The 18,658-nt window shown below is 36.4% G+C and overlaps 1 protein-coding gene across 3 annotated transcripts in view; it reads right to left on the bottom strand.

Annotated features, from left to right (window-relative positions):
* The window catches only part of LOC145934978 (protein O-mannosyl-transferase TMTC1-like), a 149,085-nt gene that overhangs the window by 44,468 nt on the left and 85,959 nt on the right, over positions 1 to 18,658 (bottom strand). For all 3 annotated transcript variants that reach the window (XR_014425137.1, XM_083035934.1, XM_083035933.1), the window contains 4 exons: positions 16,948 to 17,021; positions 14,826 to 14,957; positions 13,393 to 13,465; positions 8,589 to 8,692 (listed from right to left, as the gene is read on the bottom strand). Coding sequence is in view for 2 of the 3 variants with exons in the window: in XM_083035934.1 (XP_082892060.1) it covers positions 8,589 to 8,692; positions 13,393 to 13,465; positions 14,826 to 14,957; positions 16,948 to 17,021 (383 nt within the window). In the remaining variant the exon portion in view is untranslated. The remainder of the gene's footprint in view (positions 1 to 8,588; positions 8,693 to 13,392; positions 13,466 to 14,825; positions 14,958 to 16,947; positions 17,022 to 18,658) is intronic.

Here is an 18,658-nt window from a genome sequence, read left to right as displayed (position 1 = left end):
TTGATATTCTTTTCAAATGTAAATTTATATGAGATTAGTCTCCTTATACCAATATATAAGCATTAAAATGTCAGGTATATAAATCTTTAAATATTGTAATGCAGAACGACGTGATCTGGATATACTTACGGATTTTACTGGATTTATTTAATATATTTATATTAATATCTCTTGCACACACGACACTTGTTGATATGTTGATCCTATTCGAGATTTTAATGTTATTTTGTTAGGTTTATAGTTACAAATGAGCAAGAAAATATCGCGAGTAATTACGACGTGGATGGTCATTTTTTATATTCAAATATATTACAAGCGGTGTAATAATGTTTGGTAACTATCTGTAATATATGAGATTAATGTTCTCTACCATAAATATACATCTTTACTACTGTGTTGTACTGTTGTACGCGCGTATATAAAGCCACCGGATATACTCCCAGAACAATAATATTCAGCATGTAAATCCCTGTTGCATTTTGTATAACATAGCATTTTCAAGCGAAATATCAGTGACACCGGCGGTAAATCGGAAGAACTAATACAGTTGCACAGCCATCATTATTACGAGAGTGAGAAATCCTTTAAGCTGTTAATTTTTTTTCTATCTCTTGTAAGTAATGATGCATTATACTCAGAAATGCAGCATTAATTTATTAATGAAAATTATTTAAAGAAAATTATTGAAAATTATTAAAGAACAACTCTGCTAATATAATGATACACACAGAGCTGTCAGAAAATATCTTATTAATCATTATAAAATATTTTTCAATTTAATATATATTATATATGATAATTTAACGACGCGATACATATGGAAACACCATTCGAGTAAGAAAGCCGACGATGCGGTTTACCCAAAGTGCTCTTAGAGGCCATAGAGAATTTATGTCATGCCGTATCAGTTAGTCTGAGACATTCCGCGGCTTCGGAGCTCGGTGTAAATGCGTGCTGTTAACCACACTCTACATCTTTAAGGCATCTCGGATCTGCCTCTGAGGCATCGTATACGCGGAGCGGCGAAATTTCGCGGTCCTACTGACTTAATGTCCTCTAAAGTGGTTAATGGATAATTTAACGTCATTGCGCAACCCAATGTAGATATATATCTGTAGGTAGGTGCGTGACGAGCTAGCGACACTATGAATGACTTATATCTCTCGTGTATCACGTGTTGATGTTTGCAAAATTATCCATGTAAACTACGTGAAACGAGATAAATAATTTTGTCAAAATGCGTAAAGTTTACTCACCAAATATACGCACGTATCCACATAAACATAATATAATCTCATTGAATCTTACTTAGATGTTTAAATAAAATCATTTGAATCTCTTGAATAAAATCATTTTATCTCCAAAATTAGATAAGATAGAGGAGCGCCAATTTTATTAATTTCAAAGTCTATAAGAATTAACATTTTCTACATATAAATAAATAATTTTGGCTAGAATTAGGCAATCAATAACGACTAGCAGAGAACGAAATGACGACTATTGAGAGACTCAATGGAACGAAATCAAATAATCTCCTCTACTCTAATAAACCGTAACATCTCACAGAAGAACCCAAATAAGGGGTCCTCTTAATGTTAAGTATGCCTTTATTACGCTCTGAATTTTGTTCTTTATAAGCTTCGCTTTATTCTTTACTATCTCTTTGCGCCTTCCACCGAAAGTAAAGAATAAAACAAGGCCTATATATAGAGAGCTCGAGTAATCTTGGAAACTATTATTGCACTCGCGTTTGTACCATAAGGACGATACGCCACACCGATCTACGAGGTAGACCAAGATACCGGCAGACATTCCCGAGTCTCGAAACATCCACTCGTCTCTTGAGTATCGGCTAATTGGATACTCCGCAGCCGACACCCGCGGCGACATTTTCTTTTTACGACAACGCTCCTTTCTTCTTACCCCTTGTCTCTATTCGTCGCAGACGTGTATTTCTGTTTGCTTTCTCACTGTTCCCCGATTTGAGAATAGTTGAAACGTGATTCTCTCTCTGAAAGACTATGCACCGAAGAATTCTATTCCGAGATGAGACGCGTTACCAAACCTCATCTACATTTTACACTTGAATTTAATAAAATTTATCACGAATAATAAAAACGTATCGTGGAAAAAAAAACCATCGCAAAATTCATTGTACAAGGTACCTATAGATAATAAAAATCCACCGCGGAAGAAACATGTTTAAGGTAGTAACGATACTGCGTCAGTAACAAATTCTTTGATGTAGAAGTGAAAGAGGAAAAAAGTCACAAAAGCTGTTTGATATCATCTTCATTGCTTTGTCCTGGTATAAAATTTACTACCGCCGGGGATTTTCGTTAGAGAACAGCGCCTAGACCCTCCGGATATAACTAATTACGCGCACTCAGCGGTGTCGTCGCAGTAGCTTTGTCAGAGGCGTTTTATCTCTATGTCGGAATTTTCACTGTCCACGAAGTTCTCTGCCCGCACACTCTCATTGATCTTGCGAGAGATAGGACAATCACGTGATCGTTTTCATTATATAGTTAGTACGTAATTAACGTCAACACAAGTAGTATATTGCATCATTAAAGTCATTGGTTTGAAAAATAATTCAAAAAATATGCGTCAAATAAATTTTGCAAAACAAATTGCTCGAGGAAATGTATTTACATATCTAATAAATCGATTTGTGTTCACACTTTTCTCCCCCCGTTTGAAGTAAGGAAAATAGTATTCCTCTCCGGGACATATGTATATCTTTCGATCGATTATCCAGAGAAAGAAGCTTTTATTTAAGCGGCTATATTTAACGGTCCGATTATAAGCGTCTCCCTCATAAACGTTAATGTTAATTATCCGCACCGGGGTATATCATCGTGCAATCTTTACGGTGAACTCGTGACACGAGTTTACGCGGGGAAGGAGGGCGAAATTCCGGGAAGGCGCGCAGGTGCTTGAATAGAGCATAAATTATGGCGAGAGTATACGAAGTTACGTAGCTACGAGAAAGTACTTACGGCGAGAAAGAAGAAGCGCATATGTCCGTAGTTGACTAGCGATATTAACTGAGGGTGCGGTGTACGCGAGCATTCGTATACAAAAATATGCCCCGAACCGTAAATTTGTCTTGCTCATAGGTTAACGTGAGAAACAGTTTTACATATTCCCATAATTCTGAAGCTCGCACACTTTATAATCCGCCTTCTTTCTTTCTTCTTTTTTTTTCGCCGGCTATTACGCGAATATTACAGCCCCACGACGCAAAGCCAATATTTTGTTACATCCTTTGAATATTTTATTAACTGTACGATATGATGAAACGAGATTAGACGAGATACAGGATTTAACGAGATATATTAGCTTCAACTAATAAATGAGCAGCCACTTTTCTACGATTCTGACGTAGAGAAAGGAGAAATGGGAGACTTGAGCTTAATGCCATTTACTGCACGGAAACTTCCGATCATGAGAATTAATCGCCCGGCAATGAGGCGTCCGCACGAAAACTGATCCATGGATTTAACGTTCCGATGGATTATGCGGATAGAGAACAATGAATATAAGTTCCATTATCTTTCCCTAGTAATCGATATCAAAACGTCTTTCATATATATTTTGTTGTATCATCCTAGAAGAGAAATTCGCACAGTCTCGGATAAAAAATTGAAATAATTCTTTTTTCTTTTTACTTTATTTCAAATCAATTTTATCCAACCACAAAATTTTTAAATCAACGGACGGCGAGATATAACAAGCACTATGAAAATTTTTTTTCCGTTACTTTTCGAAGGTCGATATTTGCAACATGCAACAAAATACTTTGTGTGAGCAAATTGAGATACGCGATATTAAAATACAGAGAGTAATACTTCAAAGATGATTGAACAGGACTCTCTCTCTCTCTCCCTCTCTCAGTAAAATGGCCGTGAGAGCGGATACAAATTTTCTCGTAACAATATTCTCTGTCAAAGGATTACGTCATAAAGACATGCTATTATACATACAGCGATGGAAATAGAAGCGAGAGAAAGAGTGAGAGAGAAAGAAAGAGAGGGAGAGGCGCTATATTACACTCTATCGCTATCAGACATGCATGAAGTTCTATCACTCGTGCATGATTGTGAGCGCACCGTAAATGACTAGCGCTGCATACGTTTGCATTTTCGCCATAACGTGGCTCATAAATATGAAAGTGAATTTTGACATCCTCCTTGGAGAAAATTGCGTCGATACGCGGACGACGATATTTTTCGACGACTGCTGGCTTTCGTCGGATTGCGCGATTCCAATGTGCGCGATTCTTGCCCAATTTAAAAATCTACACGCGTAGTCGCGACACAGCGACACATTCGTTCGGTTCTTCTATTGTTAAGAATATTTCAAATTTCAACAATTTACTGTCATTCACAAATTGAATAAGGTAAATATTGCAAAAAAAAGAGTTGCCCTCGCACACAAAACCACTCGCGATTGAATGGAAAACTGTGCATGATTATTCTAACACTTCTCTATCATGGATAAAATTCAAAAGTGCACTCTGTCATTCTGTGGGCAATATTTCGTCGACACACGCATCGAGGGCTCCTCGTTTTATAATTCAAACGGACCGTTTACCGGAACGAAGAATTTTGGTACAAATTTGTTTTGTACGTATATTATCGTAAATCATTACGCAACGTTTTTGGTGTATACATACACCAATTTTTTATGCGCGCGCACATTTACGCGATACTATAAAAAATAAACAAAAGAAATATCAAAATATCAAACGGAGAGGAAAGTTGAACAATCTTTTTACGAGAAAACTTACGTTAACCATTTATAGCATATTTCTTCTGCCTTCTCTCCGAGATATTCCGCAGTTCTCCTAAGAGGGGTAAGCTGTTTTATAAACTTATAAATCTCCCGAGTATATATATTTCAAACATACAAACATAAAGAGAAGAAGTTTTAAGTTACTATGCTGCATAAATTCCAATGAACTCCTGCGGTGATTTAAAAAAAACACAGTAAAATTGCAGTTACCTCCGAGAACTAGGTCTGTCATCGTTATTATAACGACGTTACGGTTCTTCTGTTCGGTATACAATTCAATATGCTGCCTTAATCGTAAAGAACACACATTATTTATTCAACTCGAGACGTCAAAATATTCATAATATACATGACAAAGTGTAGACATATAATATATTCGTATTCTAGAATTGATATTGATATCGATATGAATATTGCAAGCATAATTATATCACACAATTATTATTTAAGACGTTCACCAGCTCATTTTAATTCCATTATCTATGTAGCTATGCAGCTGAATATATACAGTGACACTGCTAAATTTGTCAGATCCCATCTTATCACTGATCATTAATATCCTTAATCTTCTTAATAATTTCTTGCAATAGACCATATTATATTCCGAGGAAAATCTAACAGAAATAGAGAAATCTTAAAGAGACTTTGTCGAGCTGCATATCAAACCTCGTAATGTGCCTACTTAACGCGTTAATATTTTACGAAGCCGAGACGCAGATCATAGTGGAAATGACACGTGTGCGGTGTCTATATAATAATATCATTGCAGATGGATATAGCAATAAAGCGAGACACATGGGGCGGACCCGTCATGGAATTAATCATCGCAAAGACCGTGCACGGTATACATATATACGAGTCTGTCGTAACTGGGAGGACCTTTTAACGATATCATTTACTCTCTGTACTCCGAAAGCTCGACGCGAAACCTCGGGCACTCTCTAACGCACTTTCGCTACTCTTGGAAGCAAACAGCCGACATCTACCAAGGCTGCTTGCGTCAAAATATACATTCACGTCATATCTATGATCTAATAAATGAGCTAATAAAGTGGAGTAATATTCGACGTCGATATTCACCAACATTGATATTCGCAAGCTGGAAATCGCGAAGCTTAAAAATCGCGTTGGCTCTCTTTTTCAACGATCAATGTGTACGGCTTATGTCAGATACGCGCGTGTATACAAAGTTGGATAATACTTGTTTGTATAAAGAAGTTATTGTTATATACAACGGTGTAAAATTGCAAATCTCGCGCGAAGCGAGATTGAAGCGGCACGTGTGCATCCTGCATCGCAACGAGCAAGTCGTAATTGCGCGTTGTCGAGAGAGAACGCGTTGTTGCTGCGAGCTCGCGTTAATAACGTGGGGCGAGCGCAGCATGATTTATATCTGTAGCCTATTTAAGTGGCGATTAGCGCCTCGCACGGAGTTGCGCGCGCGCGCCAGTCGTCCGCTTAACAAGCTTAAACTTAAATTACCGTATTAATCGCGTGGAGCATCGCGGAATCTAACGGAATAGCCGCACCACCCCTGAGCGGTCGAACGGTACACGCGATCATCGCAAATATACCCCGCTCTCCACCCCGGTATATATGTATTCCCGGAATCTCCTAAACGTATAATTGCATTAACGGAAACCTCTCGCGCGACATCTTGCGCGAGGTAAATTTGCTCAAGTTGCAGAGCATCATCTACAGGAACACGTGCCGTGTCGCGTGTGCCGCGCATACATATACATACATACATATTTGACGGCAAGAATATTTCGAGAATAAGGGACCGGGTTAACAGAGGGAAGATAGAATCCTAAGGGAGACGTGAAACGCTCGCGAAAGACTGGTCCGACTTGTAGGCTTGCGCGATCGTAAATTTCGCGAAACAACGGTACATCCAGCCAAATTATACATTGCATAAAATATTCCGCCCGGTTTCTAGTCCGGAAGTATTTCGTATGAGATAATATCCTCTTTTCTTCCGGTCTGTTTCTACTCTTATTCGTTCACTTTACTGCAGAGAGAAAGAGAGGGGAAGAGAGGGTGGGAAGCTGGGATTGTATCGGAGAAGGGAGATGAATAAATAGAAAGGGGAAAGAAAAGAACTGCTCCGATACATATAAATATGTCAGACAAATGGGGAAGAGTAAGGCTGATGAAAATAATACAATGTCTCAATATGCTAAGCTAAAATTATCAAACAATCCCTCTTTCAAACCAGTAACTAGAGTTCTTGTTCTTTTTTTTTCTTTTACAATGCTATTTCCGCGTCAGCAATGAAAAACGAAGATGCAACGAGAGAACGCTGTATTTAATTAGCGTTCCTTCGTCAGTCGTGTCGGAAAGAGGAATCTTACGGTCGGGTTGCACGTATGAAAGAAATTCGCGGAAATACGGCTTTTATCATGAAAATGTAATGTATGACTAATTAGTTTTGTAAAACAGGAAGACTAATTGCGTTACGTTTATTACTACTTCGAAAGATGGGATTCTGTAATTAAGTTAATTTTTTACAAGTATAGCGAAGACTTTTTCTCCTATACTTATAAAAAAATAAAAAGAACATACAAAGTAAATATATTTCATAATTTCGTCGTGAATGAAAGTTGCGCAGCGACGAATTGCGCGTCCAGAGAACTACATCGTGTGATCATTTCCATTTTCCATCTACGTGAAACGTCAGGACACGTCCGTTCCTTGTGAGACGTAATAGATACAGCGGTCATAGCGTTGAACTACGGTAAGATAGCGAGATTGGATTTACACTGGACATGTTCAGCGAGCCGTCGAATCGGATCATGCATTAGAAAATTTTGTCATAGACCTTCCGTCGAATCGGAATATCTATATCGTTAAAAAAAACATGTTTTTAAAGTAAAAGAATATGGCGTTTCGAGTGTGGATTAAAGTTGCTGCGAATATCAGCCAGTATCGCCAGTATCTCGATTTTCGAGGAAATCAACTGAGAGACTTTTCGCGAATTGCACCGAAAAGTTGCATCTCAGCTCAGATTCTTTGACGATGATACTCGAATGAATCGGCGCAGCAGGACGCGGCGCGAATCTGTTGCAAGCGGGCAATTGGAGTGGAAAAGTTGGGCAGACGAGATTCTCGGTTTAACCCGAGCACGAATTGAAAATCTTTCTCTGGCAGGCAATCGACTGATGCTTGATCTTCGAGACGTAGCGCATAGTTAGAGGCGACTACAGAAGAAGACATTTTAAATCAGGCATTTCGCGCGAATAGAAAATCGATTTTCTATATGCAGATATTTTAATATCGCTTGTGCTTTCTTTCTACAGGATAATCTCTTATTTTTGAAGTAGAATTCGAAATATTGTATAAATATAAATTATACCTTTTTTCTCCTTTCTACCTTTTTATTACGATTAGAAAAAACCAATGAAATATCTCTATATACATATTGCTTTTATGTATCAGTTTCATAAAAATAATCGAATATCATCCAATTGAGGTTCTAAGAAAACATTCCATTGGAAAGGTGCGAAAATAAACAATCGAAATAGCATTGCCGCTTAAATGTTTCCAACTACTGAAAGCGTCGAATGAGAGGTGAATCCAAACTGAATCAGATCAAAGGATAAAGTCGTCTTGTTTCCATTGTCATCCAACACTTTGATCTCACATATATACGCGATACGTTACTCCTCAACGAAGGACAATGGTATAAAGTTTCCAGTCGTTCTCAATCGCTGCGAGTTTTGAAACATTGTAATAGGATTCCTCGCGTCGCGACTCGCGTAACATAAAGGATTTATACAGATACTCACCTGACGTGGAAACAGGGATGAAAAGCAGCTGGATTATCCTGTGCGGAGAAGTTCGGCAAAGTACCATGAAGCAGAGCGAGCCGTACCACAAGAAGTATGCCAAACTGCAAACATTAAACGGTCGATGAATTTTCATATTGTTATAGAAGGGTATTTTTCTTTACGAAACATTCAAGAGTATTTTATACCAATGTAATGCGAAATGTAGATTTGAAAGCGCTTCAGTTATTCTCACACAAACCCTAACAAATTAATTTTCTTTCATATCTTTACTGTGCTAGCAATTATAAGGGAGGAAAACTTATAAATTATTCGGTACAAAAATCTTATATACATATAGTCATGTGGATATAACAAATGTGATGACATCGAATCAAGTGTCTCTTGTTTCGAATTAAAACGCATTTGCATCGCATTCATCTGCAGCGACTTTAACATTTCATATATTTTATCATAATTGGATTATAAATTATTTTTACATTTCGAAAGATAAAGAGAGCGAAATAAAACAAAACAACCGTAAAAGAGTCTGCATTTTTACGCAACTACTCAAATTGCGGATCGTTGATCCACTGTACGCGATATGATGTAGAGACATAAAAGTTTTACGCAGAAATATAGAAACTTTTATGCGATTCTTGATGATACAATAGAATAAATAAAAATGGAGTTAATGATGTAATAGCAAATAGATGACAAAAAGATCACGTTCTCAATGTCTACCATAATAAATGTCTGTTCATAATATTGTTATTTTCTTTCCCTTTCAATTATCCACGATTTATGGGGTATCCAGTAGGGAAGTTAGTAAGTTAGGTCTCGCAATAATGCCACTAATGGGCGCGACATGTATCACAGTCACGTTTTCTTAAATGGTTAAATTAAGTAACGCGATTCGCAAGTCTGAATAGCAAAGAAGGAAACGCTATTCATAGAGTTCCCCGCCGGGTCGAGACGTCGTCACGTTCACGCGGATGACACGGGTCCGTCGTCACATTTCCGTCACGTTCTTCCCAGAGCTCGCTAACCCAATAGACGTCCGTACCATCCTCCGATAGACCACTCTCCATCCCTTATTCCAGAGAGTTATCCGGGAGCATCGTTGGCCCTCTCACTGTCTCTCCGCCTTTGTACCTATGTCGGCGGGCCCCTCTCGCTCGTATTCTTGTCGATAGACAGACATAGCGGTGAGTGGTTCTGGAAGGGTTGGAGAGCCGGACAATATCTGCCAATTCGAGGTATTCATATCCTCCAGGATCGAAGTCGACAGACTAGGATAGCGTCCATCCTAGAGAGTGATCGTACGAACACGTCGTATATATATACGTAACGCCGTCATCGAAACGCCGCATATATATCCCGCTGAGACGTCCGACACCGGCGGTGTCGGTCTTGTTCTTCGATGGGAAGCTCTTGGAATATTGTATTACGCCACCACGAGATCCCGGTTGACCCCGCGGAACACGACGAGCGAGACGGAAATTCAATTCCGATAAACATTCGATGCGAAATGTCGTATCGCATATCAATGCGATCAGCTTTTCTCAACGTCGCAAACATTTAGCCATGAATGGACATATGTTCAGTTTGTTTTTTATTTTTACAATGTTCAAACATAGTAATAATTAATAATGTTATGTGAATATATTATAAAGATTACAATAAAAGAGATTAATTAATAAAAAATTTATATATGCATATATATATATTTCTTATTCTTTTCTTAAAGATTTCTTTTAATTTCTTTTTATTTCTCTTAGGATTAAAATTCTGAGAATGCACTTTTTACTTCTTACATTTAATTAAATATTATTGATTATTGACTAATTCAATAATGACGAAGTAGTTGAAGAAAGTAATTGCAATAATGCATTTCTTATCGCTGGGGTACAATAGTTTCGATCGTAATTTATCTTTGAACGCAGCATCTTAAGGGAGAGTAAGACAAACGAGAGTTAAACGCTAAGCCAATCAGATAACACTGAGCATAGCAATGTACAATCAGTAAACAGCACATGTAGCTAATGGATTGGCCTATTGATTAGGTTTGTCACCTCGATGTTAGCACTTTGATGCGTCTTTAGCACTTAGTCTCGACTCCAATACAAAAGCAATGACATTCTAGTAAGGCAACAAGTTTCGTTTACCGAACGAAAAGTATTTTGAAGAAGATTACAAATTATATGAAATATCTCTTAAAAACACCGTCATTTGTTAGTAACTTAAATTAATTTTTCTATTTATTCAAAAATTAATTTATTTAATAGAAATGTATAACAAATGACATATTTATAATTTATAAGCAACGAGACATTATTTCATAAGTGAAAAATAAGATATCCCTATCTCAATTTACTGAACTAAAGGAATTTATATAAATTTGACAGACGCTAACTGAAATATAGTACTTATCCTTAGATATTAGTAGTCTTTCTTGGTGATGAAGACTTGTGAAGCGTCGTTGAAAACGACGTATCTGAGTGTAAGTGTAAGTGCTATGGGCTGACGGAAACGACAGGGGTGGAAAGAGATCTATGATATGTAGATAACTGTGTGAGGGTAGGTCGTATGCAAGCACGCCTCCCTCGTTCGGTAGCATAAATTAGCATAACTCAGAATCGTGTTCAGTTAAAGTACCCTCCATGCGCAACCTTTATTCCCGTATTGGGCCACGTGATGGCTCGTGTGTTGCTCTGACTTACACAATACGTCTTGAAGGTAAAATATTATGTTATTTAGCAATTCCTGTACCGAGGAGGAAATTGTACAACCTGATTTATTGCCTAATTATTTAAAACTGTTACGAAATTTTGATGCATCACTGTAATTTATTCCACAGAAAAATTAAAATCGTAGAATCATTGTTTATATATATTATTCTAACAATTGTCAAATTTTTAATAATTATTTTTAATAACTACCTGCTTGCTAACAAATTCATAATAATAACAGTTATAAAGAAATATGCCATTCTCGAATCTTTATCGAATGCATTTCTAGTAGGTGTACTTAGTACAATGCCGTCTAAATTAATTCGCGATAATAAAGATGATGAGCGTCGGCGCCGCAAAAGCCCGTGTTTCTTGGGCATGAACATCGACGATCGTAAAATGCCGAGGATTTAATAGCACTTCATAAACTCCTTTTAGGGGTTACATGATGTCGTAATAATCGACCAGCGTGACTTCGATGAATCCGTGCCGAAAATACGGAATTCACGTCCTCTATCGCGATAAAATTTATTACTTCACTTAAGATTTTTTTTTTAATTTAAGGTACTTCTCACACACACACATACGTGTGTACGTGAATTTTGCTACAAGAGGGCGAGAGGAAGAAAGAATTTTCTAAAAAATGCTCTCTTTTTTATCATTCGTAAAAAACTTTAGATCTCATTTAAAAATTAAATTCCAAGGAGGATTCTAAATTGATTCTAAATTGAGCTCATAAAATGTTCGATCAAAAGTAAACTGCGCAAATTTTCTGTTTCTTTGAAATATGCTCAAGTTCAATATTTAATATTTCATTAATATTTAATTTAACATTTAATTTAAATAAATCTTGAATGGAAAATAATTTGATTATGCAATCTCTCTCTCTCTCTCATCGATGTTATTTAACAAAACTAATTACCAGAAAGCTGATTATTATTGTGGGTATCAATGGCAAACCTGTGCCATATACTCGATTGTCGAGCGTCATACAATACCTATTTATATGAATCATATATCATCCTGTTGATCTTTTGGAACTGGCGCTATTTCATCCCATGCTTCGCTCGCTACACAGTTTGTCTTGCTGCATAGCAATTCAGGAGAATGTTATTTATTTTCCACGACCGTGAAGAGAAATTCTCGACGTCGAGTGTATCTATGGTAACGATCGTTAAATTTGCTTAAGACGCAAACTGCTGTAAACATCGGTGTCTAACTACAGTCGGGTGATAAAAACGAAAGATATCGGTCGTTAAGAATTAACGATGCGGACACGCGAATAGGGGATCCGCGTTAATTCCGCGGATTATAGAAGAGCGACGATCGTGTTTTCTTAGCACGTAGATAATCCTTTTAGGAGTAACACCAAGCGGACACTAGTAGCAGCTATATACTGTTACAGCACGCGTATATACAATTACAAACAATCGACAAACATTTAATCAGAATTTTCTTCTTCTTCTTCATACAATTCAATAAATTTGGTGAATAACACAATCAAGGATAAATCAATAATAAACGATTCAATACGGTTCAATTGCTGCCGAAGCTTACTGGAGCTTGAGTTTTCCATTAATCCAGTTACGTGATAAGTTGAGGGTGCGCGGATCTAAATGGATAAATATAGTCATGGGCGTTTCTACAATTCTCTGGATACCAGAAGTGCAGACATTGTCGTTAATACAATAATAACAAAGCCGGTCGCTTCTGCCACTCGTCTGCAAATTCTATGAGGTTTTTCATGCATGACTGAATGTACATGGTGCGTTAAGAGGATCCAATCCTCTTTGACCATTACTTTCTCATATCTATATTTCAGATTGTAGAGTCACTTTTTTCCTCGCAATTTTTTAAAAATATTACTAATTGCCATCAACAATCGATATTAAATGACATTGATCTATTAGCATGAAACTTATCACCGAATTCACTTTGAAACACATGATTTTGTCATGACATGCTCGTATTAATTTGGCGAGTTTATATTGCAAATCAGAGATTGAAACCTGATTCAAGCGTATAATCGCATAATATACTAATTAGCATTATTATGAATAGATACACAAGCGCACAGATTTAATTTAACTTACCGAAACGAGTAATGCTGCAGCACGTCTTGAGAAATATCTAGAATCGTCGTTCCATTTGGCTTCGAAAATAGACCTGGAAAACCAATGTGTATAAAAAATTAGTGTTATGGCTATTTATATCTCACAAGTTATATGCATATTCACTAGCGGATCCTACGTCGATAATGGGGGAGGGGGGGGTTTGCAAAATTATTTTATTTAATATTTTTGGTTTCATGATTAGCTTTTATTCCGGGATCAACGACGTCGATAGCTCTTTAATGTTTGTTTTTCTTTATTTATATTTTTTAAACAAATTCAGCAAAACTGTTTCTTTTAATTTGCAAGGGGGAGGTTACCTCCCCCCCCCCTCCAGGATCCGCCAGTGTATATATATATGTATATATATTATATAGATATAAAGAATTTCTCGCCTAATTATTTTCGTGCAATGAAATTATCTCATCATTTCGTCCTACGTCTGACTTAATCTACACTTAACTCCTTGAATGCGTAATGAGTATAATTTACAATGTATCTTGTACATACATATTGTATATATTATATAGATATAAAGAATTTCACCTAATTATTTTCGTGCAATGAAATTATCTCATCATTTCGTCCTACGTCTGACTTAATCTACACTTAACTCCTTGAATGCGTAATGAGTATAATTTACAATGTATCTTATACATACATATTGTATATATTATATAGATATAAAGAATTTCACCTAATTATTTTCGAGCAATGAAATTATCTCATCATTTCGTCCTACGTCTGACTTAATCTACACTTAACTCCTTGAATGCGTAATGAGTATAATTTACAGTGTATCTTATACTTATACATATACACTAGCGGATCCTGACGTAATAGCTCTTTAATGTTTGTTTTTCTTTATTTATATTTTTTGAACAAATTCAGCAAAACAGTTTTTTTTTAATTTGCAAGGGGGAGGTTTTACCCCCCCCCCCCCCAGGATCCGCCAGTGTGTATATATTACATATATTATAACAAATAAACTGAATACTTTATTAGTATTATGAACCTTTACTATGAAATTAATAATGCATATATGATCAATATTTGAAAAAAGTGAAATTTTGATATGGAATTCACCCCGAAATATTATGACCGTATTTTCTACCGTCACGAAAAGCATATTTACCGCTTTGGAACATGCGACATAAAATTTAAGGTAATTTAATTGCCGACGTACATACAGTCACGTTATCTTTAACGAGAAGCAAAGAAACTTTGTGTTTTACGATTTTTTTCATCTAAGATCCAACTGTTGCAAATATCTTAAATTAATTATATTGGTTCTAACGCATATATATAAGTAATTGAAATCAAGATAACTATATCAATTTAAAGTTTACTCCTCGACATCAAACCTTATATTTCCGCGCTGGAAGGTACATTACACTGAGGGCTTAAACACTTACTTCTTGATTGAATGCCAGGAACGACAGAGATCGTAAAGAAGGTTTAGTGCCAGAACAGTAACGCCAGTTTCCTTCGCCAACATCGACAGGGCACCGAGACAAACACTGGACCATACGTAAGCCGTCTGTTGGCTGTAAAAAAAAAAATTTAAAAATTAAATAAAAAATATTATAGAATCATAAACTGAATCATATTTCTTATGAACTTGAAGAACATAAATCAATATATTTTTTATTTTTAGACTTGTCTAGAAATATTACAGATTTAATTATACAATAATTATAAATTTAAAACAAGTAATAATTATAGATTAGTGTAGTTTAAACACGACCGTTCTACAGTCGTATTGAGTACAATATTTTGTAATTCTTTTTTTTATTGAAAAAAAGATACACAGATTTAATGTGGTTTATACGCATAAAAATCCCGCGAAAAGAATTATGTGTATGTATTTACAGTGTAAAATCTTTTCATACAATTCTATTATTTCATTATAAAAATAAATATGAAAAATAAATGTGATGCGAAATCTATTATAAATAGAATAATTTAAAATTTCATAAAGAAAATTCTATACGTGATAATATTTATCTCTGCAAATATATTTCGTGTGAGATATCTCTAATATATTTTTTTCTCCTTGGATAAACACCGGTATTGAGAAACAATTCTCACCAAGAACATAGATCCAAAGACAAGCAGGATTTATTCGTTTATGTCAGTCGGCGTGTACATCAATCTACGTCAGGTGACAGATCCGTTACAAGATGTCACTCGGGATTTTAGGAACAACGGGACCAATGCGAAACTGGTCCGCCGGGACAAGATCACATAGCTCCTCGCAGCTAAAAACGGGCTAAAAGTACCGCGGCAAAATGAAAGTGTTTCTTACAATTTACATCAAAGCTTTCTAAGCAAGATTAATAGTAACTCGCCACAACTACAATGGAGGACGAACGAGAATGTACTCATTCTACAGAGAAATAAAACGGTCGAGAGTCGAGGGAACGATGAGAGTCTTGAGCCAAATGTATAATTGGAATTAATCATCGGTCGCTTACTCGCCAAGGGATTTAAACGTGCAACGTAAATCGTTGAGAGACATTAAATGAAGGTAGAGAATCTAAGAGACACTAGTTAGATAAAAAAAAGAAAGATAAGCATAGAGAGCGAGGCGATGAAGTAAAAGTGGAAGGAAACGAAGGAGAAAGAGTACTCAAAGGCAGCCAAGAGTAATCAATTTCTCAGGTTCGAAGACAAGCATCTTACCCTCCCGCCAGCCATTGACCGCTCCAGGCTAGTCCTACAGACGGAGTTTTACCTTCTTGTCTTCCGCGACCGCTCTTTTCTGTTGGAATACCTCCATGGAGGTTTTTTAAAGCTTTCGCAATAGAGTTCGTCTTTACAGATTTTTTCGTCATGAAATTTTTGTTTCAAGTATTACCGCGTGCTAGACTCTCTCTCTTTCCTACAGTTAATTAAATTTATTCCAAAAATAGATAGCATAAGTGGCGGAATACATCTACATTGAATTAAAATGAATATCGCTAGAATAATGTCTCTTCAGAAACATAATTGAAATTGTTTTGAGCGTGAAGTCATTCTTCTTCTAGCTCTAACACTGAAGATCGATGTGAGCAACCCCCGGGGCACATTTACGACGCTCCCGCATAGCTATGGTAGTTCGTGGAGTAAATTAGTTTAGTTTATAATTTTCAGGTTCTATGTTCATGAAAACGAATGGGGGTCGCTATTTTGGCGTCAGACTAGCGTTGTCGCGACATTAAGTGTCGCTCGACATTCTTGACGTAGACGCAGTTTCTAAGTTCTCCTGGGTTTACAGAGAGGTATTCTATTCTATTCAACTTCGTAACTCATTAGATTTGTATGCGTGAGATAGAGCGAGTTTTCTTTTCTCTCGGCATAGTCATCAAATTCTCTCCTTTTTTTTGTGTGTAATTCCATGTTACATATATTTTACGTGAAAAGATATACTTTACAAATAAATAGAAATTTAATATATAAAACGTTTGCGCATTCGTATTTGTGTTAACTTGAAAAAAAAAATTAAATATTAAGCCAACTAGCTAGTAAGTCTATAAGAGTTTAAGCCATACTCACCCGTGATAGGCAAGGAAGGATAGTAAAAAGAAAATGCACGCTAGAACGTCCGCTCTGCCTACGATGCCAGTCACCTGCGACATAAAATGAGATGAGATATAGTAATACATAATATTACAACGTCACACAGCGTCATAACAGCCTTGCTGCAATATATAAATGCCAGATATAAGTACTTGCATTTTTAATGTATATATCTGTGTGTATATACATATATACATTTATATATACTATAGTAGTTTAAGACTCGAGCACGTGCACTTCAGTTTGTTTTCAGAAATTTTATTCATTCAACAAGTTGCGCTTATAAGCAATTTGTCATCTGAGTTTCTCTTATCTTAGAAGCGAAAAGGGAAAAGCGTAGAAATGCAATAAAAGCAAAAGCTATGCCTAAATCCTCTCAGAAAATATGAAACGACAGCATGATATTGGATTTAGCGGTGTAAAACGAGAAGGCTGATCCAGAAGATATGTGAAGAAGCCAAACCAAAGATCTCCCTGATGGCAAACGAGATGACGGACAAGACGAGCGAGTACATAAAAGTGCGAGGGAAAAACGAAAGTGGGCAAGGTTAAGATTGTATCCAAGTTATCGACAGTCTAACACGAGTGAATAACCGAGATTCTCAAGGATCAACTCCAGCTAGGGAAGCCGACCTGCTACCGGAAGCTGGATTTACCCGTCGTACTCATCTCTCTTCCTTCCTTCCTTCCTTCCTTCCGTCCTACCGGGCTAGAGTACCAGGTGTACCTCTAAAATTTACGAACCCCGTCTATCACGGTGGAACGGCCAACCTCCCACCTCTTAACGAATTAATTCCATGGAGAATCGCAGGGATACAATCTGCCAGGGCAACAGAAATGCGAGACAGAAATGGTGAGAAATCAGCGGATTCCCGGCATAAAGTTCTTTCTGAAGAAACATGTTAGGATTCTTTTTCTTAAATCGAAGCATTTCAACATTTCAAATATCTTATTGAGTCAATATATCTAGATACTCCGGTTACTGGTGTATATATATATATATTCGTATGTGTGTAAGCGTCTTTAAATTTGCTATTTATTACATATCATTGATTAAAATGTCATCAATTACATATTGCAATAATTTAACCTAAATATTTGAAATTATTCTCGCATAATATGTTAATAGCGTAAAGTTAAATTTATCATAGTTATTAAGCGTGATATACGTTGTTGATAACTTATTTAGCAATATATTATTCTCTGATGCGTTTGACAAATAATAATTCAAAGATGCATTGAAAATAAACGACATTATGATTCATAGCCGACGCTAAAATTATTATTGAGAACTGTAATTATAGATATGTACGAGAGACATTGATGAATATACGCTTTCAGCAGCGCGCGAGAACGGAGATGCAATTAATCATTCAATTATAGCAAAACAGCACCAGAGAGAAGAGTAACAATTAGCATTTATCCTTCAACTTTGGCATGAGTACGAAACATGTGAAATACGCGAGCAAAATATATAATGTACTTTTAATGATTTTCGCATGAAAGAAGAAAAGAAATATTATCGGTATTACTTAAAATATTGTTTTATATCGGCTAATCGAACATTCCAACAAAGTTAGCAGAAGATAAACATTGAGTTGACATTTCATTACAATCTCATCCTATTTTTTGCCATATCTCCATCCTTGCTGCTCTTGTAGCAAGTGGACCCGGAGGAAATCTTGCT

This window comes from Prenolepis imparis, unplaced genomic scaffold (assembly GCF_030444845.1).
Source record: "Prenolepis imparis isolate NDT839.2.m4 unplaced genomic scaffold, iyPreImpa1.0 SCAF_4, whole genome shotgun sequence".
Classification (NCBI taxonomy): Eukaryota; Metazoa; Arthropoda; class Insecta; order Hymenoptera; family Formicidae; genus Prenolepis; species Prenolepis imparis.
Note: the sequence above shows the minus strand (reverse complement) of the source record. Positions and strands in the feature narration are given on the sequence as shown.